Source organism: Megalops cyprinoides, chromosome 15 (genome assembly GCF_013368585.1).
Source record: "Megalops cyprinoides isolate fMegCyp1 chromosome 15, fMegCyp1.pri, whole genome shotgun sequence".
In the NCBI taxonomy this organism is placed as follows: domain Eukaryota; kingdom Metazoa; phylum Chordata; class Actinopteri; order Elopiformes; family Megalopidae; genus Megalops; species Megalops cyprinoides.
In genome coordinates, this window is record NC_050597.1 from 22602836 (window position 1) to 22620803 (window position 17968).

General features: G+C 43.9%; 1 protein-coding gene across 1 annotated transcript in view; it reads left to right on the plus strand.

Moving 5' to 3' along the window:
- srbd1 (S1 RNA binding domain 1) overlaps positions 1-17968 on the plus strand; it is an 83816-nt gene continuing 65848 nt past the window's right edge. Inside the window, exons 1-11 of the mRNA XM_036546736.1 lie at positions 1-91; positions 1139-1209; positions 1354-1666; positions 1856-2032; positions 3057-3314; positions 4022-4188; positions 4596-4713; positions 6611-6749; positions 7356-7452; positions 7968-8136; positions 15460-15563. Of these exons, the coding sequence (XP_036402629.1) occupies positions 1139-1209; positions 1354-1666; positions 1856-2032; positions 3057-3314; positions 4022-4188; positions 4596-4713; positions 6611-6749; positions 7356-7452; positions 7968-8136; positions 15460-15563 (1613 nt within the window). The 5' untranslated portion in view covers positions 1-91. The remainder of the gene's footprint in view (positions 92-1138; positions 1210-1353; positions 1667-1855; positions 2033-3056; positions 3315-4021; positions 4189-4595; positions 4714-6610; positions 6750-7355; positions 7453-7967; positions 8137-15459; positions 15564-17968) is intronic.

The window sequence follows — 17968 nt, forward strand, 5'->3', positions numbered from 1 at the left end:
TTGAATGTGCTTGCACGTTGCAACGAGCACCAGCTAGCTGAGTAGTCAATGAACATCTTTGCATCTTCCTACAGTGCAGCAAACAAGTGGAGTAAGTAGCAGTACCAGTACATTGTGTGGACATGTGTGCATCTAAATATGAAAACAGTTCGCTTAGGTTAGGCACGTATATGCGCGGGTGGCTAGCTAACTAGCCTAGCAGTTTTTTCGATACTGACCAGATAAAACGCGCTAAATTTAAATGAAGTAGCTCACACAACTCATCTTACTATCGAAAAAGGCAGCACATCAGCCTTGTAGTAACTTGCTACACCATATGCAGTAACCATAAGTAGCTAAAGTAGGTGGCATTCCATATGAGTCAATACAAATTTTCAGGTAACGCATCTCACACCCTACCCTACCAACCCATCCTGCAACATACCATCCCAGCCGCATCCCACCTAACGTTATTATCGGTAAAATTATCTCTTTCCAGCTAACTATAGGAATATAGTAACGATAGTGGCTAGGATGACAAGCTAATGCCATTGCGATATTACGACGTAGGCAGACTGTTCTATAGTTAGGTGTCTGTAGCTTCGGGACATCTTTCATACCATGAAAATGGTCGTCTTCTACAAAATTTACATATCGTTAGCCAGAGATTAATACTGGGTAGCGAGTCAAGAGATCTTTAATTCAATGTAAGCAAGCATGCACAAAGTTAGCCAGCCGGCTATAATTATTTAGCTAACATTATGTTATTCTAGTTCTGTTTCATACTACTTTTAAAAGCTACTACCGCAAAACTAGCTAGCAGCTGTTATTCCATACATAAGGTTAGAAAGAGCTACTGTTCAATGGTATTACATGCTACCCACTACCACGATTGCCGTGTTGAATCCAAAATACCCGCCTTCGTGATGTCATCTGTCAGTTAAAACCGCCAAAACAATGACGTTTCGGTGCTAAAATAAGACAGACTTTTGCGCCCTCCATAACGGAAAAAACCAAAACAAAACAGAAAAATTAGTATGAGGGTTGTCAAATCAAAGAAATAACGTAGAACTTCTCGTGGTTTTTCAATGCGTATTAGTCGGGTCACAAAATAATTTCGATAATTAGGCTGTAATGAGGCTGTGTCTGCTGCCTTCAGATGATAAGACGAGCCCGAACCAAAACGTGTTACAAAGAGAAGACAACAGATGATGAAGACTCTGATGAGCAGTAAGTACACATTACATGAGTGATGCTTGTGCTAGCTACATAGTACGAAATGTTTAGTTTTAGAAAATCTCTCACTCAGTTTTTCACTCTGAGATTTAGCAGAGATAGAGATCTTCCTCCCAGAAGTCTTTGTGTTTTCATTAGGTCACAAGAGCAAGAGAGCAAGGAGGAGGAGGAGGAATGGGAGCCCAAGCCCGCAGCCCCAAAGAGGCAGCGGAAAGCCAGTGGCACAGCAAAGGAACCGGCTGAGAAGAAAACAACAGTGAAGAAGCCCGCCAAACCGAAGGAGCCAAAGCCCAAGGCCACCCAAAAGCCGACGGAGAAGAAGCCCAGGGCTCCCAGAAGTAAGAAGATGGAGCCGTCTGTCCCAGCAGAGATCATTGGAGGAGCAGAGGAAGGAGGAGGCTGCACTGCTGACACAGCGGCCACAGAGGTGGCACCGAAGGTCAAGGAGGTGGTAAGACTTACAAACTGGCACGCAATATAGCTGCCATCCACTATACTGTATGACTTACTATGACTGAGGTAGGGTCCTGCAGGACCTGCACACAATACAATGAATACACTGTACGGTGGTAGAGGGTAAATGAGACATTATAACTGACATTGTAGATAACTGAGGTTTGTTACAACTGATGCAAAACAGCTGAAGGAGCCAAAGCCCAGAGCCCCCCGAAAGCCGACGGAGAAGAAGCCCAGGGCTCCCAGAGCTAAGAAGAAGGAGCCGTCTGTGCCAGCGAAGGTCACCGAAGGAACAGAGGAAAGAGAGGGGTGTGCTACTGACACAGCAGCCACAGAGATGGCACTGAAGGTCAAGGAGGAGGTGAGACTTACAAAAAGCATGCAGTATAGCTGCCATGCACTATATCATACGACCGAAGAGGGTCACTACACCACTTGCACACAGTAGAATGGATACACCATGCAGTGGTAGAGGGTAGATAACTGAGGTTTGTTACAGATGACACAAAATGGCTGTGGCATAGTGTAGGTTGAGCCCTGCAGCCCAGAACCCAGCTGTGACATCAGGCAACAAGAACTGGCAACCTGTGACTCTTATTGCTTATGAGCTGCTCAGATAACAGCAGATGAGGAGAATGTCCCCCAGTTTGCTTTATCATGGTGCACTGTGGAACTGTAATGTGAGTAGCTACAGGTGTGTGAGTATTTCACAGGATTGCATTTTCTACCCCCAGCGCTGTTATGTGAGTGCAGAGGTTGTTATGGTGGGACGAGCCAAATATACAATACTCCTGTGTTTGCGGGACTGTGTGGCTCACATTGCCTGATATTGTCCGTTATCGTGGGGTTTTACATAGAGTTTCCTATGTAGAGGGCGCAGGTTGATGGTGCAGTGATTGTTATGCAGCATTGCACTTTAATTGAGTATGTCTTTATATGTGAGCGTTCCCAGCGTGATTCTTATTATGTTGCAGCAGGAGTATGTGAACAGGGTTGATACAGGAATCATTCTGTTCCAATATTTTTGATCACGATGAATGATTGATACATATATCTTTAAATTATGCAGGTTATTTTTCACTCTCTTGTCCTTCAGTGGAATCGGCACTGCCAAATGAGGTCTGTGTCTCTCCACCACAACTAAAATGTTGTAAGAGTTCTGAAGTAAAAGGTCGTCTGAGCATAATCCTGATGGTTGCTTTACAGTGGTGGCGGATGAGGTAAGGTGGAACATCTGATGCAAAGTGTTCTGAGATTCATCAATGAAAGGCTCTTTATGTAGAGGCAAAAGAGTGGCCATTTTTTGAATGGAGATCCCTCTTTTGTCAGAATACAGTATCCAATGCCGCACTGTCCAGCTCTCACCGCAGTTTTCTCTGTTTCAGAGGCTGTCCTTCGGCGTGCCGTTCGGTGGAAACCACAATGACGTTGGTGAGACAGGAGGTGGGCCGTCCCAGAATCCTTTCTCTGCTCAGCAGCCAAAGCTGGTCAAGAAGGAGGAGCCTGAAGATGACTTCACCTTTGATGAGCCAGTCACCAAGAAGCTGAAGACCAGCGACGCCCCGCAGGGGAAAGCTGTGAGGCAGCCGAAGGCAGGGAGGGACCTGCACTACGACCTGCAGATGAACTGGAATCCAATAGAGGTAGCGAAATGGTGCATTAGTCCAGGTACAATGTTGCGATGAACTGGGGTCTCGTCCAGAACTGGCCCGAACCATCCATCCTGCGCCTACTCTTTAGATTTCGGCTGATCTCCAATTAGTACTCTGCAGGCCTTACTGAGCGCTCACTTGCAGATCATTGTTCTGATGTCAGATCTGTGCAAGGGTGCAACGGAGTGATTCTAAATATAGCTGATGTATATTGTTTTGTGAAATTTAAGCACTGACGTTGATAGTTATTCAGTAGAAATGTGTGTCCCTTCCTGTTTCTGAAGCATAAGTAGCTATTGTGGTATTACAGCATTCATTAAATTATAGAAGGAAATGAAAGTTAACTATGGGAATGTGGTCCTCCCTTGTGGCAGTCTGAATTATAGTGATACTGACCACAGTTTTACAGTATGCCTTATAGATGGAATTACGTGAACTACTGCAGAAAATGGGCCTGCACTACAGTACTTGGGAGTCTGGATTTTGTCAGGTCTTGCTGTTGAGCTTAGTACTGTGGGAGATTTCTAAACCATGAAGATAGTAAAGCCACTCTTCTGATATCCAATGAGATTATCCTCTGGTCTCCTCTGGTTGGGCCATGCAGAGGCTATGCAGAACTTTGACTCCTCCTAATTGTGCCAGAGTCTGACTTTGAGGTGGGTGGAATCCCTGACCCTGCTCTTTGGCTCCCCCTGCAGGTTCTCTCTGAGATGACACAAGTGGAGCACTGGGTATGTGCGAATATTGTGCAGCTCTTCCAGGAGGAGAACACGATCCCTTTCATAGTCCGCTACAGAAAGGAGCTCATCAACCACATGGATGCAGATGCAGTGAGGGAGGTCCAGCTGGCTCTAGAGGAGCTCTGGTGAGATCTCCTGTCATCGAGTGTACATTTGTCTTTTTAAAATGTCCGTTGCAACTTAAGCTGTTAAGCATTAACATGAATGGCAAACCAAATACCAAGACATTCCTACCACACTTGAGAACTGTCTCTACCTAAACACAGAGGAGGTCAACGTGTCAGTAATGAGCCAACGGTCTGTTAATCAGATAAATGATAGAGCTCTTGGCAGCCAGCAGAACCAACAGGAATGGCGGTGTCAGCACTGCTGAGGAGTAACAGCTGAAAAAACTGTGTCTCAGTGTTCAAACACACTCTGTTTCGGTCTGACGCCTACTGACAGGGGAGAGTAATGCCCTTGATGATGTGTTTGTTTGTTTTTGTGTGTGTGTGTGTGTGTGGTGTGTGTGTGTGTGTGTGGGTCTGCGCAGCACGGTATCAAAGAAAAGCCAGTCCATTCGCCAGACGCTGAAGAAGGAGGGGGTTCTGACAGCCGAGCTGGAGGGAGCCCTGAAGAACTGCAGAAACACAGACGAGCTGGAGGATGTGGTGAGACGGCTCTGGACCCCGACCGGAACCGTACTCAATCCGCACGTTACACTCAGCCTCTGTACCGACACTTAGCATTCATTCTGACTTGTCTCTGTCAGGGATCTTGGATTCCTCTTTGGCACACTTTAAAAATGGGTTAGCTTTGCATCCCTGCTGTGTTACAAGTGTCCTCTGTGTCCCTAGTGGCTGCCAGTTAAGGCGCTTGTTCCAAGTGTTTGTTGTGCTCCAGGGCTCCTGTGTGAGCGAGTGAGTGCAGTGGATGTTGTCCTGAGGCAGGCCTAATGTAAGATGATTCCAAAGCCAGGGTAGAAAGGCAGTAAAGCATACATTATTAGTGTTTTAAATGCTCTGCTCTTGGAACCTTTTTGCGTTGGAATCCATTAAATCATGTCAGAAATCAGGACATGTTGGGTCTCCTCTTGAAGACCTTCCTCTTGAAGGTCACTGGACTGGATCTTTTTAAATAGACGTGTTTGGGGGTGATTTGGTAGTTGGCTCATAAACAGTGCTTTGTGTGTGAGAAAGCTGGATAATGCATGAATGCCTGAAGGCTGCTGAGTGAAAATTTTCTCTCCAGCCAGCAGTAGGCCTTGCCCCACACTACACTGCTGTTCCTTGCTAAAATGCCTCTGGAGTGGCACTGATGGCAAGCCCAGGGCTTTGTCGCTGTTGACATTGACAAGAACACAGAGTCGTATTAGTGTTATTGTCTTCAAGTACAGAATGATTTTTTTCTGCTCCTGTTGCTATCTATTGTTTTGCCAGTAGATGGAGCCATTGTGCTTTTCTGTGGCAGTCCACGGACTCTTTTTTTGCTCCTTTTTGGATTACTATCTGTACTACATTAAGCTCAGTTCTCCACAAGACCCTCTATGCTCATGCAGGAGCACTGTAACGAGGCCAGTGCAATACACATTCGCGTGCAACCAGTGGCTTTTTCTTCCCACAGCAGTCCCACAGTGCACCACAGCAGAGAAAACCCTGACTGGAGAGGTCGGCACATCTCCATTTACATCATTCAAGTGACCTCACTACCCAGAGCAAGGGGTGAGGAGACCCTGGCGGTTGAACCCCTCCCTACTCCGGTGGAATAAAGCCAGTTGTGCCCTACCAGGGGAATCAGTGTTAGCAATGACACAGCTCAGACCCAAGCACAGGTCTGGGCTGTAGGTCTCAGCCCACACGCAGAACAAATGCCTTAAACAACCAAGCCACACAGGAGCCTCCTGACTGTCCATTTTAAGCTGTCAGATACAAAGTGACATTTTGAGTATGAAAGCGAGCGATACAGGCTAAGGCTTAAATGGTTTGCATTGTGTTGTACAGAAGAATTCCCAGTCTTCCTGCTGGCGTAAATGAGCATTTTGCACATTTTGCTCCGGAGACTATAAATCCGTAATTACTTGTTTCGTTCCTGGAAACCACCAGATCAACGTTTTTTCATACCTCAGATTCTCCCAGTGAAAGTTTTCTTATTATTTTGTTTGTTTCCATTTAGTCAGAGAGTAACAGACACCCCCCCCCCCCTCAGGATTTTTTAAACTGCAGCAGGAACAGCTTCTAGGGAGGAAAACAGCTAGTCATTTGCTTGTCTGACATTTGCACATATGTGTAGAAATACTTACCCTAAAATACTGTGGCCCACCCAGCCAAAGAATGAAAGCTTGTTCATCAAGACAAGGTTTTGATTAATGATTAATGATATTAACTGTTATTTCTGTTATTTCCAAGCACTGACAGGGTTTCTAAAATTAATGGAGGGCTCTTGCTGTTATAAGTAGTAGTTGTGGTCACCACATGTGACGTAAGAATTTTTTTTACCCGGATCTGAATTGCTTCAGTGTTGATTTTTGATGTCTTATGTAATATAACATTTGCCTGTGTGTTCACTCAGTATGCCCCCTACAAGAAGGGAAGCAAGCTGTCCAAGGCGCGGCGAGCCAAGCAGCTGGGTTTGGAGCCCGCCGCCCTCGGCCTGCTGCAGGATCCCCAAGCCCTGGACCTGCGGTCCTGGGTCAGCCCGAGCACTGAAGGTATGTGCCCCTCCTCCAAAAGCCCAGCACTTAAACTAGTCGTAGCGAAACTGTGCTCTGCTTCACCGCTTTGTGTGCTACACAGCTGCCTCTTCTGTTTTCAAATGCTCTTTGTCAGGCTGGTGTTAGGTCATCCATTCATCCATATCCACATTTCTGTTCATACTACTTTGCATTCCACCAGCTGTCTCCTAGACCCAGTATGTCTGTGTGCATAAAGAGCTGTCTCCTGTGAGTGTGCGCGAGTGTCAGTTTGGGCATATTTAAAATAAGGAACACTAGAGGGCAGCAGAGTACCTTGAATGGCATGCCTTGGCGATGACTAGATTGTAGCCATTAAGTGTGTCTGTAGAACCTCCCTTCCCCCACCCCTCAGATATTTCAGATGAAAATGGTTTGATTTGTAATTGGGTCAGTCAGTTACTGTAATAACACAAAGAGATGGTGCGGGGACTAAATGTTTCACCAGAGGGTGCTCTCCTGAAGTACTCTCACTAACAGGGGAACATACAAATCAATACCCATTTAAATGGTTGGATCATAAATGAAAAGAATAAATTGCCTCTCACATTCGTGTCATGAAAGTCAATCTTTGCATTTCTGTAGGTGTGTCAACACTAGAAGAAGTGGCCACAGGTGTGGAGCAAATTCTGGCTGACACGATTGCCAAGGACAAGGAGACCCTGACGTTTGTGCGGTCGTTGTGAGTCTCTTCCTGCTACTGCCGAGCTCCTGTGTCACTCCTCCTTCTCCTCCTTTCACCACCGTGCGTTTTCTGCTCGGACGGGCCGTCTCTCCCTGATTGTATCAGGATTGCCTGACAGCTGTTTTAGAGGCTGCATGCTACAGAGTCATGAGTAGAATTGCACTGTGTGCGTATGTGTGTGTGTTTTGGGCCCAGCAGTAGTACTGAGGCCAGAAGTCGTTTCCTTGTTTGAGTTTGAGTGTGTGTGTGTTTGTGTGTGTTTGTGTGCGTGTGTGTGTGTTTGTGTGCGTGTGCGTGTGCGTGTGCGTGTGCGTGTGTGTGTGTGTGTGTGTTTGTGTGCGTGTGTGTGTGTGCGCGCGTGTGTGCGCGCGCGTGTGTGTGTGCGCGCGTGTGTGTGTGTGTGTTTGTGTGTGTGTGTGTGTGTGTGTGTGTGTTCCCAGCAGGTCAGGTTTAGTGTCCCTGTTCCGGCTCCTGAGTCCGTCTGTCTGTGTCGTTCTGGCTCTGTGCGCCAGGTGTGATCGGAGCGGCGTGACGCTGCACTCCGCCGTGTCCAAGGCGGCCTTGAAGGAGCAGGCCCAGCAGCAGCAGAAGGCGGACAAGTCGGCAAAGCCCAAAGACATCGACAAGTTCCGACTGTACAGCGACTTCACCTGTAACATCCAGCGCATTCAGCACCACCAGGTGAGTTTAACCCTCTCATCACCTTCCCCTGGGTCCAGTTCCAGTCACAGAGATCTACTGGTAGAAACTTCACCACTTCACATCTATAACTGGTCGTTTCTCTATTTTCTGTGTGGACAGCCCCAGGTAACCTTCCTGAGATAAGTGTCATAACAACAGTCGGAATGTTTTTATATACTCTGCCTGTCAGTGAGGTCTGGTCCTCTCACAGCACCCTCACCCTACAAGCGGGCAAGCAAGTCTGCAGTGTAAGCCGAAGGCAGCCAGCCTAGTGCAGTGGGTGTCTTGTGATCTCGTTCAAAGACCTGAACCTGACCAGCAAATAAGCCTCATGTCCATTAGTCCCTTGCGACCGTGTGACCAGCTGTGACATGGCACTGTACGCCTGCACCCCGCATCTCCCCGAAGGAATGATGTCACGGGAGAAGAATTCCGCCGTAATGCCAGGCATACCTTGCCAACGTAAAGTGTCCCGTTTTGTGCTCAGACCGTGTTTGGCTTATTGGCGCTATGCTGCGAAACAGAACCAGATAAAGTTAGCTTGTATTATTTTCCTTAATGAAATCCACCTGAATGCTTCTTTTTTTTTAACACAAAAAGAAAACTAACAGGTGCTGGAAAACACAAAGTGTTCTCAAAATAAGTATCAAAAATAGAAAGGAACAACATTTTGCACCTCAAATACTACCAATAAAATTGCAAATAGTGAATGCTTATTGATTTTATGATTGTTGCAAAGCTAACGATTTCTTAGCTGTGACTGGCCATGTAACTGAACTCAGATGTTTGCAGGTTTAGACCTCAGCATTTTTTAAGGGGGTCTGGACTGAGGTCAAAATGTATTGCACACACCTGAGTGCAGGTACAAGCCAAGTCATTGTTCTGTATGCTGATATCATTTAAGTAATTGTCAGTTGTGCGGCAATTTAAAATCGACAGATGTTCACTCTTTGCTGTTCAAAGGTTGCTCAGTCCTCCTCTGCGGTCCTCCTGTTTTGGTTAGTGTAAAATGCCCCCCCATGCTGCCTCCCATTTTGGAGCCAGGTACATGTGCTGTGTAACTCAGCTTTGAGCAGCTGCGCTGTGGTGCATGAGTCTTGCGGGGGGGGGGGGGGGGGGGGGTCATAGGTCGGTTCTGTTCCACTGTCGTCTGGGTGTCCAAGAGCAGACTCATGGTGTCAGATGGCTGTTTGCAGTGTCGAGTCCCCTGCTTCATAACGCAAAAAGCGCTGAAGACAGAGGATGAACACACACGCACACACACACACACACACACACACAGAGCCCCGCGTGGCATTTCTGCGAGCTCCTGTAAGCGGTCCTGTCAGGCAGGGTTAGTGGTGCCCTGTCCGGTGGGCAGGGGGCTGTCGGGGGCTGCTGGTACCTGCCCCCTGCCCCCTCACCCCGGCCGCGCGGCAGCTTGGTTACTCAGAGTTGGTGCAGGGCCACATGTCACAGCGGGTCTGTCAGCCTCGCGTGGCGCCACCGAGCACTCGTCAGGGACGTGTCCCCGAGTCATTCCCCAGCCGCTCCTCTTAACATATGTGACATGTCCCCGCCGCGCCGTGATTGGATTAAGCGCTGAGATTGACAGGCGTTTCTCCGCGGTGACAGCTGCTCGTGGCGGCTGCAGACAGGCCCGGGCGAGTTGCGGCCGCTGCCTCCCTTTCGGAGCTCGCTGGAGCGTCCGTCAGGAAGGCCCGCAATGTCGTTAATTTTCGTTACGCGGATTGTCACTGGGAGTTAATTTTGCCGTGACCTGCTGGCTGTCGGACTTGGGCAAAAATGAACCTTTTGTTCCCGTCACGCAAACAAGGGGGGAAGTGGTGTATGTGTTTTGACAGAAGGCATGTGTGCAAGCAAAAACACACATGTTTAATTTAACACGTTACTTCAGCCAGTTTCTAAAGGGCAGCAGTGTGGAGTAGTGGTGAGGGCACTCCTCTTTGGACCTGAGGGTTTCGGGGTTAGAACCTCAGGTGAGAACGGCATTGAAAAATAACTAGAGAATCAACAGAGAATGAAACATGTTTAAGCACATTAGATTATTTATTTTTACCTCGTAACTGTTCTTATTATATTAAACATTATATACCTCTATTATCGTTGAATTACGTTTATAATATAGTTTAGTATTGGTATAGGCAATATTGTTACTATTATTATTATTGCTGTTATTATTATTATTATTATAATCAGAAACTTTAGAGGATTATCCAAAGTGCTCCCTTTACAGTTTTCTTTGATTAGCATATTTCAGGAAGTGGTTTTTTGTGGGTGGGTGGGTCGGTTAATTACATTTTAGTAATATCTTAGTTTCTGTTATTGCAGGAAATTACAGAAACCAACAGTGTAAATAATTAAGGTTATTAGTCAAGCAAGGAATGAAGCCAGGCCTCTGGGAAGTCTGTGTGAATAATCGTTTGATTATTATTTAATGTCTACAGACTTCACTGTGAAATATATTGTAATGAAGGGACAAATATGTTGTAGCAACTAGAATACTGATTTATCATTATGCATTAGTGTCTCTGGTTAAACTGTGTGAATGACTGCACAAATGAAAAGGAAGACACCATTGATTTACAGTGTGGTCAGTTACTTACACCAGCTCTACACAGTACATATGTAAATAATACTACACTTAATATTCATGAAAGAAACTGAATGTTAACTTCTGCATTATACTGTATTTCATGTTGTCTTCTGTTCTTCTCTGTTCTAAGGCTCCTTTTTTCCCTTACTGTACAAAACCAGCTAGGGCTCCGCTTGTTTCTGGCTCTGCATGCCAAATGATTCATTGACTGAGTATAAAATTAGACATCATAATGTCACTTTGGCGAAGGCACAGCATCAATACACACTTGTGGGTGTAAAATGTTTTTTGAGAGAGGAAAAAAAAAAAAAACTGAGCTTGTTATACGCCTGCTACACAGAAAAAGAAGTATAGAAATGTACAGAACAAATGGCATGGAAGCCAGGTGATACTTTATTCAGGAGGATTATAACAGCTGAAATAAAACACTTCTTGAAGCAATCTTTTCTGCAACGAACAATGAACAATGACGGGACAATGGCACCTGTGCCAACGAGTAGATATTTCACACCAGGAGAGTAGAGGACAATGCCAATCTCTTTCTTTTATAATAATGTAGTCTGATTTTTAGACTCAGAAAGCCTTGACTAGGGACAGCCCATTGTGTTTTAGGCAACCTGACCGATTTTTGAAAGTTTATTATGGAGAAAATTTGAAAAGTGGCAGATATTTCCTAAGGTGACACACATTTGATTTAATGGAAAGGGAAGTTGGTGAGCACAAATTGTTGCTTTTAGGAACTTTTAAACTTAAATTTAGTTTATTGGTTGACGAAAGTGTTTATTTTTCCGGCAATGATACAAAATGCAAAGTAGGCAACGCTCATACTTTTCATTACAAATAATACGTTTAGTCATGCCTTGTCAATCAGATTTATACAGCTTACTCACAGTTTCCGACTTCAGCCCGGGCCTACTCTAAACAAATGAGGATTGAAGAAAAACTTGCTCTTCCACAAGACAATTGTGCATTGAAGCAAGACTGTAAACAAATTTCCCGTGTTTACAGGAGAAGTCATTCGAGCAGCAAAGGGAATAAGCCGTTCTCAGAATGCGGCATAGGAACGTCTTCGTTCAGAAAGTGGAAGGCATCGCATTACTCCAGCTCACACGAAATAAAGTGAAAGCGAACAGCTCCGCTTTCTGCTGCCTGTTGGCCTTCGCCAGTCCGCACATTCTGGAACAGCGCTGTGATGCCTGCCGCTGACCCCCCTCTGTTCAGGGCAGCGGAGTCACTGGCGATTCGATTTTCAGCAGCGTAAGCGTGCTTAATTTGCACGGGAGGTATCGCGAATGTGATGTATTTCAATGACGCCTGAAGTGGATCTGGCAGTCGATAGTAGTGACCTGGTGCTTGTCCAGTGCAGCATCTGGATTTCTTTTAATTAAAGCCTCTGCTCTGTGACCCTGCCCTCCAGTATTTTTCTCCATCCAGTGTATTTTTTTTTCTTTTTCTTCCAGACAGCCACACAGCCAACAAAATTAAACCATGACGGGACACATTGATTACTGAGGCTTAGGAGGGTCAGAACAGGGAATCTATTTTTTGCAGTGGTTAATAATTCAACAGGAGCAACCTTTGTGTAGTTACTTCATATACAAACACATTTTGAACATATACAGGGGTTAGGATACATGGATATACACTGTATGTGTGGAGGTAATATAGATGGACAGAGTGACAGGTGTGACAGTTGAAAGCTGACGCGCGAGCGTGCTCTCTGGGTGGGCGCGGTCTCGCACTAGCGCCAGGGGTGACGGATGCGTTGCGACAGAGCCAGTGTCAGGTGACCCGCGCCCCTGATTGATTGTTTACCTGTTTCCGCCTCCGAGAGCTCTCCCTCAGCCGTGATCTTTAGACGGTCAGGGCCGCACGGCCGGGGTGTTGTGGTTTTCATTAGAGGAAGGGCGTTCATGGTCAATTTGGAGTCAGTCCATATGGAAACGCGAAGTGTTCTTTTTGTCAACTCCATTACACAGTTGTTCAGTTAAATTGAGAATCAGAGAATGACGTGGTAGGCAGAGGGAAAGTAGTATTTATATGTGAGTTACTGCGAATGTGTTAGATTTATTTACCTTGTTGTAATTATGTTACCGTAATGCACAAATACTATACTAATTAATTGCTATTGCTTTTTTTGCTACCATAGAGCCATAAATTTTTTTATCGATATCCATTGCTTTTAGTTCCTTGAAGATTACATTTTGATTATTTGTGCACTGCAGTCAAATGTTCATCATAAAGGACGTGACATCACTACAGACTTAATTTGAATTCGGGTCGAACAATAACAAGAATCAGATCAGAACGGAAACACCTGCAGGTTTCACCATGAACCTCCTGCTTATGTTGGAGTGTGCCTTTTCAAATGTTCCTAACGTCAAATTAGGAGCTGTAATTTAATTTGTGTCTGAAACCTTTTCCTCCCCCTCTCAGCACTGATTTGTCAGTTTTTTTTAATTGAATTAATTCCATTCAATAAGGACCTCTGCATCTTTGGCAGTAAAGTGTGTGTCAGTGCCTCTGTAATGCTTGTGGACGTTGATTGAGTTTCCACATATTGGTTTAATCAGACTTCAATCTTTTTATTAAAAATAGAAAATGTAAACTAGAAAATATCTTATTGAAAAAAAGTTTTTTTTTTTTTCCTTTCAGTTTCTTATGATTTTTTTTATGCATATAAACAAGTATGGGTGTAATTCTGTATATGTCTTCTGTAGTGGAACGGTTTTGACTCTAATAATTTCGTGATGCTTTTATGATTGTATTTGTTATTGATTAAAAAATGAAACAAAATGTGACACACAACAAAAATATCAAACAGTATTTCTAAATCAAATTACTAGTGCATTTATTTAAAGATGTAAGAAGCATTTGAATTCTATGTTTTTTTTTCTGTAAAACAGGAATTTTTTATTGGTCCTCTTTGGGTTCAGTATTTCCAGGCCCCTCTGTTTATTTGCTTAAATGTGTATGAAAATAAAGATAGAAGTTCAGCCTGTTATCTTGCTTGTATTACTGCCAGCATATCATATCGTTCAATGTTTCTTGCTGAAGTTATGTCTAAGGCTTGTTTGGAAAGCAAATATTAAAAAGGAATTGCAGATCTTTACAATAATAGCCATTAATGTAGCTTACATTCCTCATATTTTTATAATTATGATTTCATTGTTTATGGAGAACATGATCTGTTGAGTTTTTTCATTTTGTAATGAATTAATACAACAAATATTTGAATTCCATGTCCGAAAAGAGGAAAAGATGGAGCGATTATGTTTGTCAGAAGTGCAACATACCTGCCAAATACATTTCAATGCATCTGTGTAAAAATACAGCGTGTGCTGTGTATGGCGGGGCTGTCAGATGGAATCAGATGTAATCAATGTGGGCCACTCTACTGCGTATTAACTTGTGGAACAACGTTAAAAGCCTCTCAGTCAGTGACAGGGGCCTTGTCTCCCGCTGCTGTGGAGTTGGCGGGCGAGGCGCTGAGAGCGTGGGGAAAGGGGCGCGTCGTACCTGCGTGTCGGCCGCGGGCTCATTAACGCTGATCGTTTCTGGCAAACGAACACGTCCGTGTCAGACTGCGTCTCCCCCCCCCCCCCCCCCCACACACAACACCACACCCCCTCCTTCCCTCTCTATCAATATCCATCAATGGGACACCTCTGGGCCGGCGGCCCACTGCGGCGGGTGGGCTGTCCTGAGGGGTAATTCGGCCTGAGCTTGTCACCGGTGTGTGTGTGTGTGTGTATGTGCCACTGCCTGTGTGATGTTCTGGCAGTGGTATCTCTCGCGTGTCTCTGAGTAAGTACCTGCTACGCGTGCATTCCCATGTTGGTGCTGATAGTATCGCGCGCTGGGAGGGAAAGGTATACCGCGTCCCTCGAGCAGAGGGGGAGATGCTATGCGCCCATGCTTGGCTCCCGTTCAGGTGGCTGTCACTTGTCTCTCGGGAGACTTTATTTGTGTATACAGACGCTTTGGATGGGGAAAGTGACTCACAAGCATGAAGATCGCCGTGAACACTCACTATACCAGTCCAGTATGTTGAAAGGGTAGCCAAAAAGTGAGCCGACTTCAATACGTTCATGAACAGTGAACAATATTTGAGGCACTTTTTTACACATTTTGCCTTCAAAGATCTGCTCGGTGACTTTGTTGCGACGGTGAGGTTGAGGATGAAATGGGGAAAAAGTTAGGCTTGTTGGTGGCATGAAAACTTCAGATTTGATGAATATCGAGTGTGAAAACGCATGCAAACACTAACCCAGGGGAGAGGGTGGGAGATGCCAAAAGAATGAAATATAATTTTCATCATAATTCTTCCCGCATTAATTTAAATAAAACTCAACAAATTAGCTACGTTTAGATGCCGAGCGGGACGGAGTGGGATGACATTTGTCATCTCCGCTCTTCCGCTTCGAGTCCAGATTGACATGTCGTCATCTTTTCTTGGCTGCCCCCCCCAACCCCCCGACCCCTTCTTTTCCTCTCAAAAGGTTCTTTCAGAAAAGGTCAGACACTTAGCAGTATTTGCTTAGCAGCACGTCACTTTTCCTTAGAGGAAGAACGAGAGGAGAGAGAACGGAGCAGGGAGCTTTTCCACAGGACGCGGGGCGGGGGGGGAGGGAGGGGAAGGCCACGCTTTTGGAAAGGGGGGGCTGGTACGCTTGCCGCGCCTTGCCGTGTGTCATCTGTCTCAGCAGGTTATGTTTGCCTTTCAGATCCTGGCCATTAACCGAGGGGAAAATCTGAAGATTCTGACAGTGAAGGTCAACGTCCCCGACAGGGTGAAGAGCGAGTTTTGTAGGTGGTGTGTCAACGTCAGGTCCGTATGACCCCCCTCCTCCTCCTCCTCCACCTCCTCCTCTATCTCTGTCTCTGTCTCCGTCTCTCCACCTCATCTCTGTGCCAGCCAGACTGCAAGCTGTCACACTCTTAGGTGCGATCCCGGGATACGAGGGCCAAGTGCAAGTGAAACCGAGGCCAGCATTTCTCAGCTTGCATGTTGCCATCTTAAATATGTGCAGACTTTTATTCATAGACACCCTTATTATGAGGTACTTACCTGATATTTTTCCATGTGGACCATGTCGACAGGTGTATCAGGAGGAGTCTGTACACTGCTCCGCATAACTGTCCAGCCTGTAGTGCTGCTCTGGTGCATCGCCCTTTTACATTAGGAATTCATTAGGCAGCTGTACAAAGAGTCTGCCGTCAATAGCACTTAATGGTTTGTAAAACCAGATCCACAAACTTGAGGCTTTTTTTGAGAACAATTATCCATGAAACACTCAAATAAAATTTAATTCAGTAAAATGGGCAAGTAAGCCTGAATGTAGAATGTAAAACTTGTGAAATAAAGACCCATTTGTGGCTACATGTCTGTAACAAAATTATTCATTTTGTTGTCTAAGTTTTTTTACAGGCTCATTTTTCTTTCAAATTTTTTAGAGATCATTGAGTATATATTAAAATATATTTATTTTAGGATCTGTAAAAAATGTGTTTGTTCTTGGGTTTGCAAAAAAAAGATCTAAATCAACATTAGACAGGAGTGTAACTATAAATGTGTGTTTTTGAGTATTTACAAGAAAACACCTGCACAAAGCTGTTATTGCCATATTAAGAGATTTCATACACTCCTGATTTCTTTCAATTATTTTTGGATATGTTCCCCACCTCTTAGATACCGTTCAATACAAACTCCTATGTACCCACATGAAACTGCAAGTACAAAAGGGAATTCATGTTGACATTCAAGAATAGAGAAATAAAATGCATTACCATTATAAAAAATATTTTCAAATTCGTGCTTTTATTTTTTTTAGGTTTACTTTATAATTCTGTGGTTTCTTTTTATACATACACATATACACATTTATACTGTAAATGAATAATATATAAAGAAAGAGTGATGATGAGATACAAAAATGTTTAGTAGTATGTATATTTAAACCACGTGACCAATTCTACATTTTCAGTTTTCATGTCACATTTAATGAATAGGATAATTTTAATATAATAAGATATGTATTTTATTGTAAAATGTTTAATAATTCTACAAAAATAATGGCTCTCAAGACTTCATGTTGTTCATGTATTGGATTTTTTTCATTAGAAATGAATCATTAGAAATGTATTTTTTGTTAGGTTCTTTAGATAAAATTAAACCAAATGGAACATTTTTAACTAATTAATGTTAAAATTAATGTTAATTTGTTTAGTTACGTTTGAACATCTGTGTATTTATTTTGTATATTGTAAGTATGACAATATTCAAAATTGATTTAATATCATATTTGGCTGTAATAAATTGAATACAGATTTTGTAAATAAAAGTTCATAAATTCATACGAATAAATCAAATCAGTTAATAAAGCTTACGTATCCGTGTTAGCAGGTACACTGGGAGAGAGTAAATGCAGAAAACTCAGCTGTATTAAATGAAACACATTTATCATTTATATTTCAGCAAATCCTTTTCATTTCTTCCAAATAATAATGGTTTTAAATTTCATCTGGATGCATTCCTTTTGATGACATTATTTTATACAGAAATTTAGCAGGTCAGCCCTCAGTAAGGATGTGTAAGAGACTCACGTCAGCTGCACCTGTAAGGACCTGTATGTAATGTGGTCCCTGCACTGTGTTCCTGTAAGGACCTCTCTGTGCTGTGGATATATTACTGTATGACAAAGACGACTTGTGCAGTTGGGTCATATCAGTGCATCTGAGAGAAATATGACCCTACATTTGGACGAGTCCATGCAATTGATTCCTTATTTAAGTGTTAGGATATAAGTGCTCTATAGAATGCAACTCAGACTCACAGAACTCACAGACTCAAGCGTGTGCCTATATTCACTTGAACTCACACCTTAACACACCACAACAAGCATTGAAGCCTTCAAAATCATATCAAGGTATCCGGAAGGATTTGTCTGTGATATTGTCAAATCCCTGAACCTGTAAGGTGCAAATGTTTTTCCGTTCAACACACCTATCGGTCAGTTCTGTTCAAGCACTCTATCATCTCTCTATCATGGCCTTTGCTTCATTAGTCAAAATGGAACTGATTATGTTGCAGTTTTATCATTAAAACACTATAAAAGTGCTAAAAGTCATCCCAGCAATGTCTGTTGTTAGCATTTGAGATAATTTTTTTGAGCTATGTTAGTGATATGATCATCTCCATACATATGAGCAGATCTTGAATTTTTTTTATTTGCG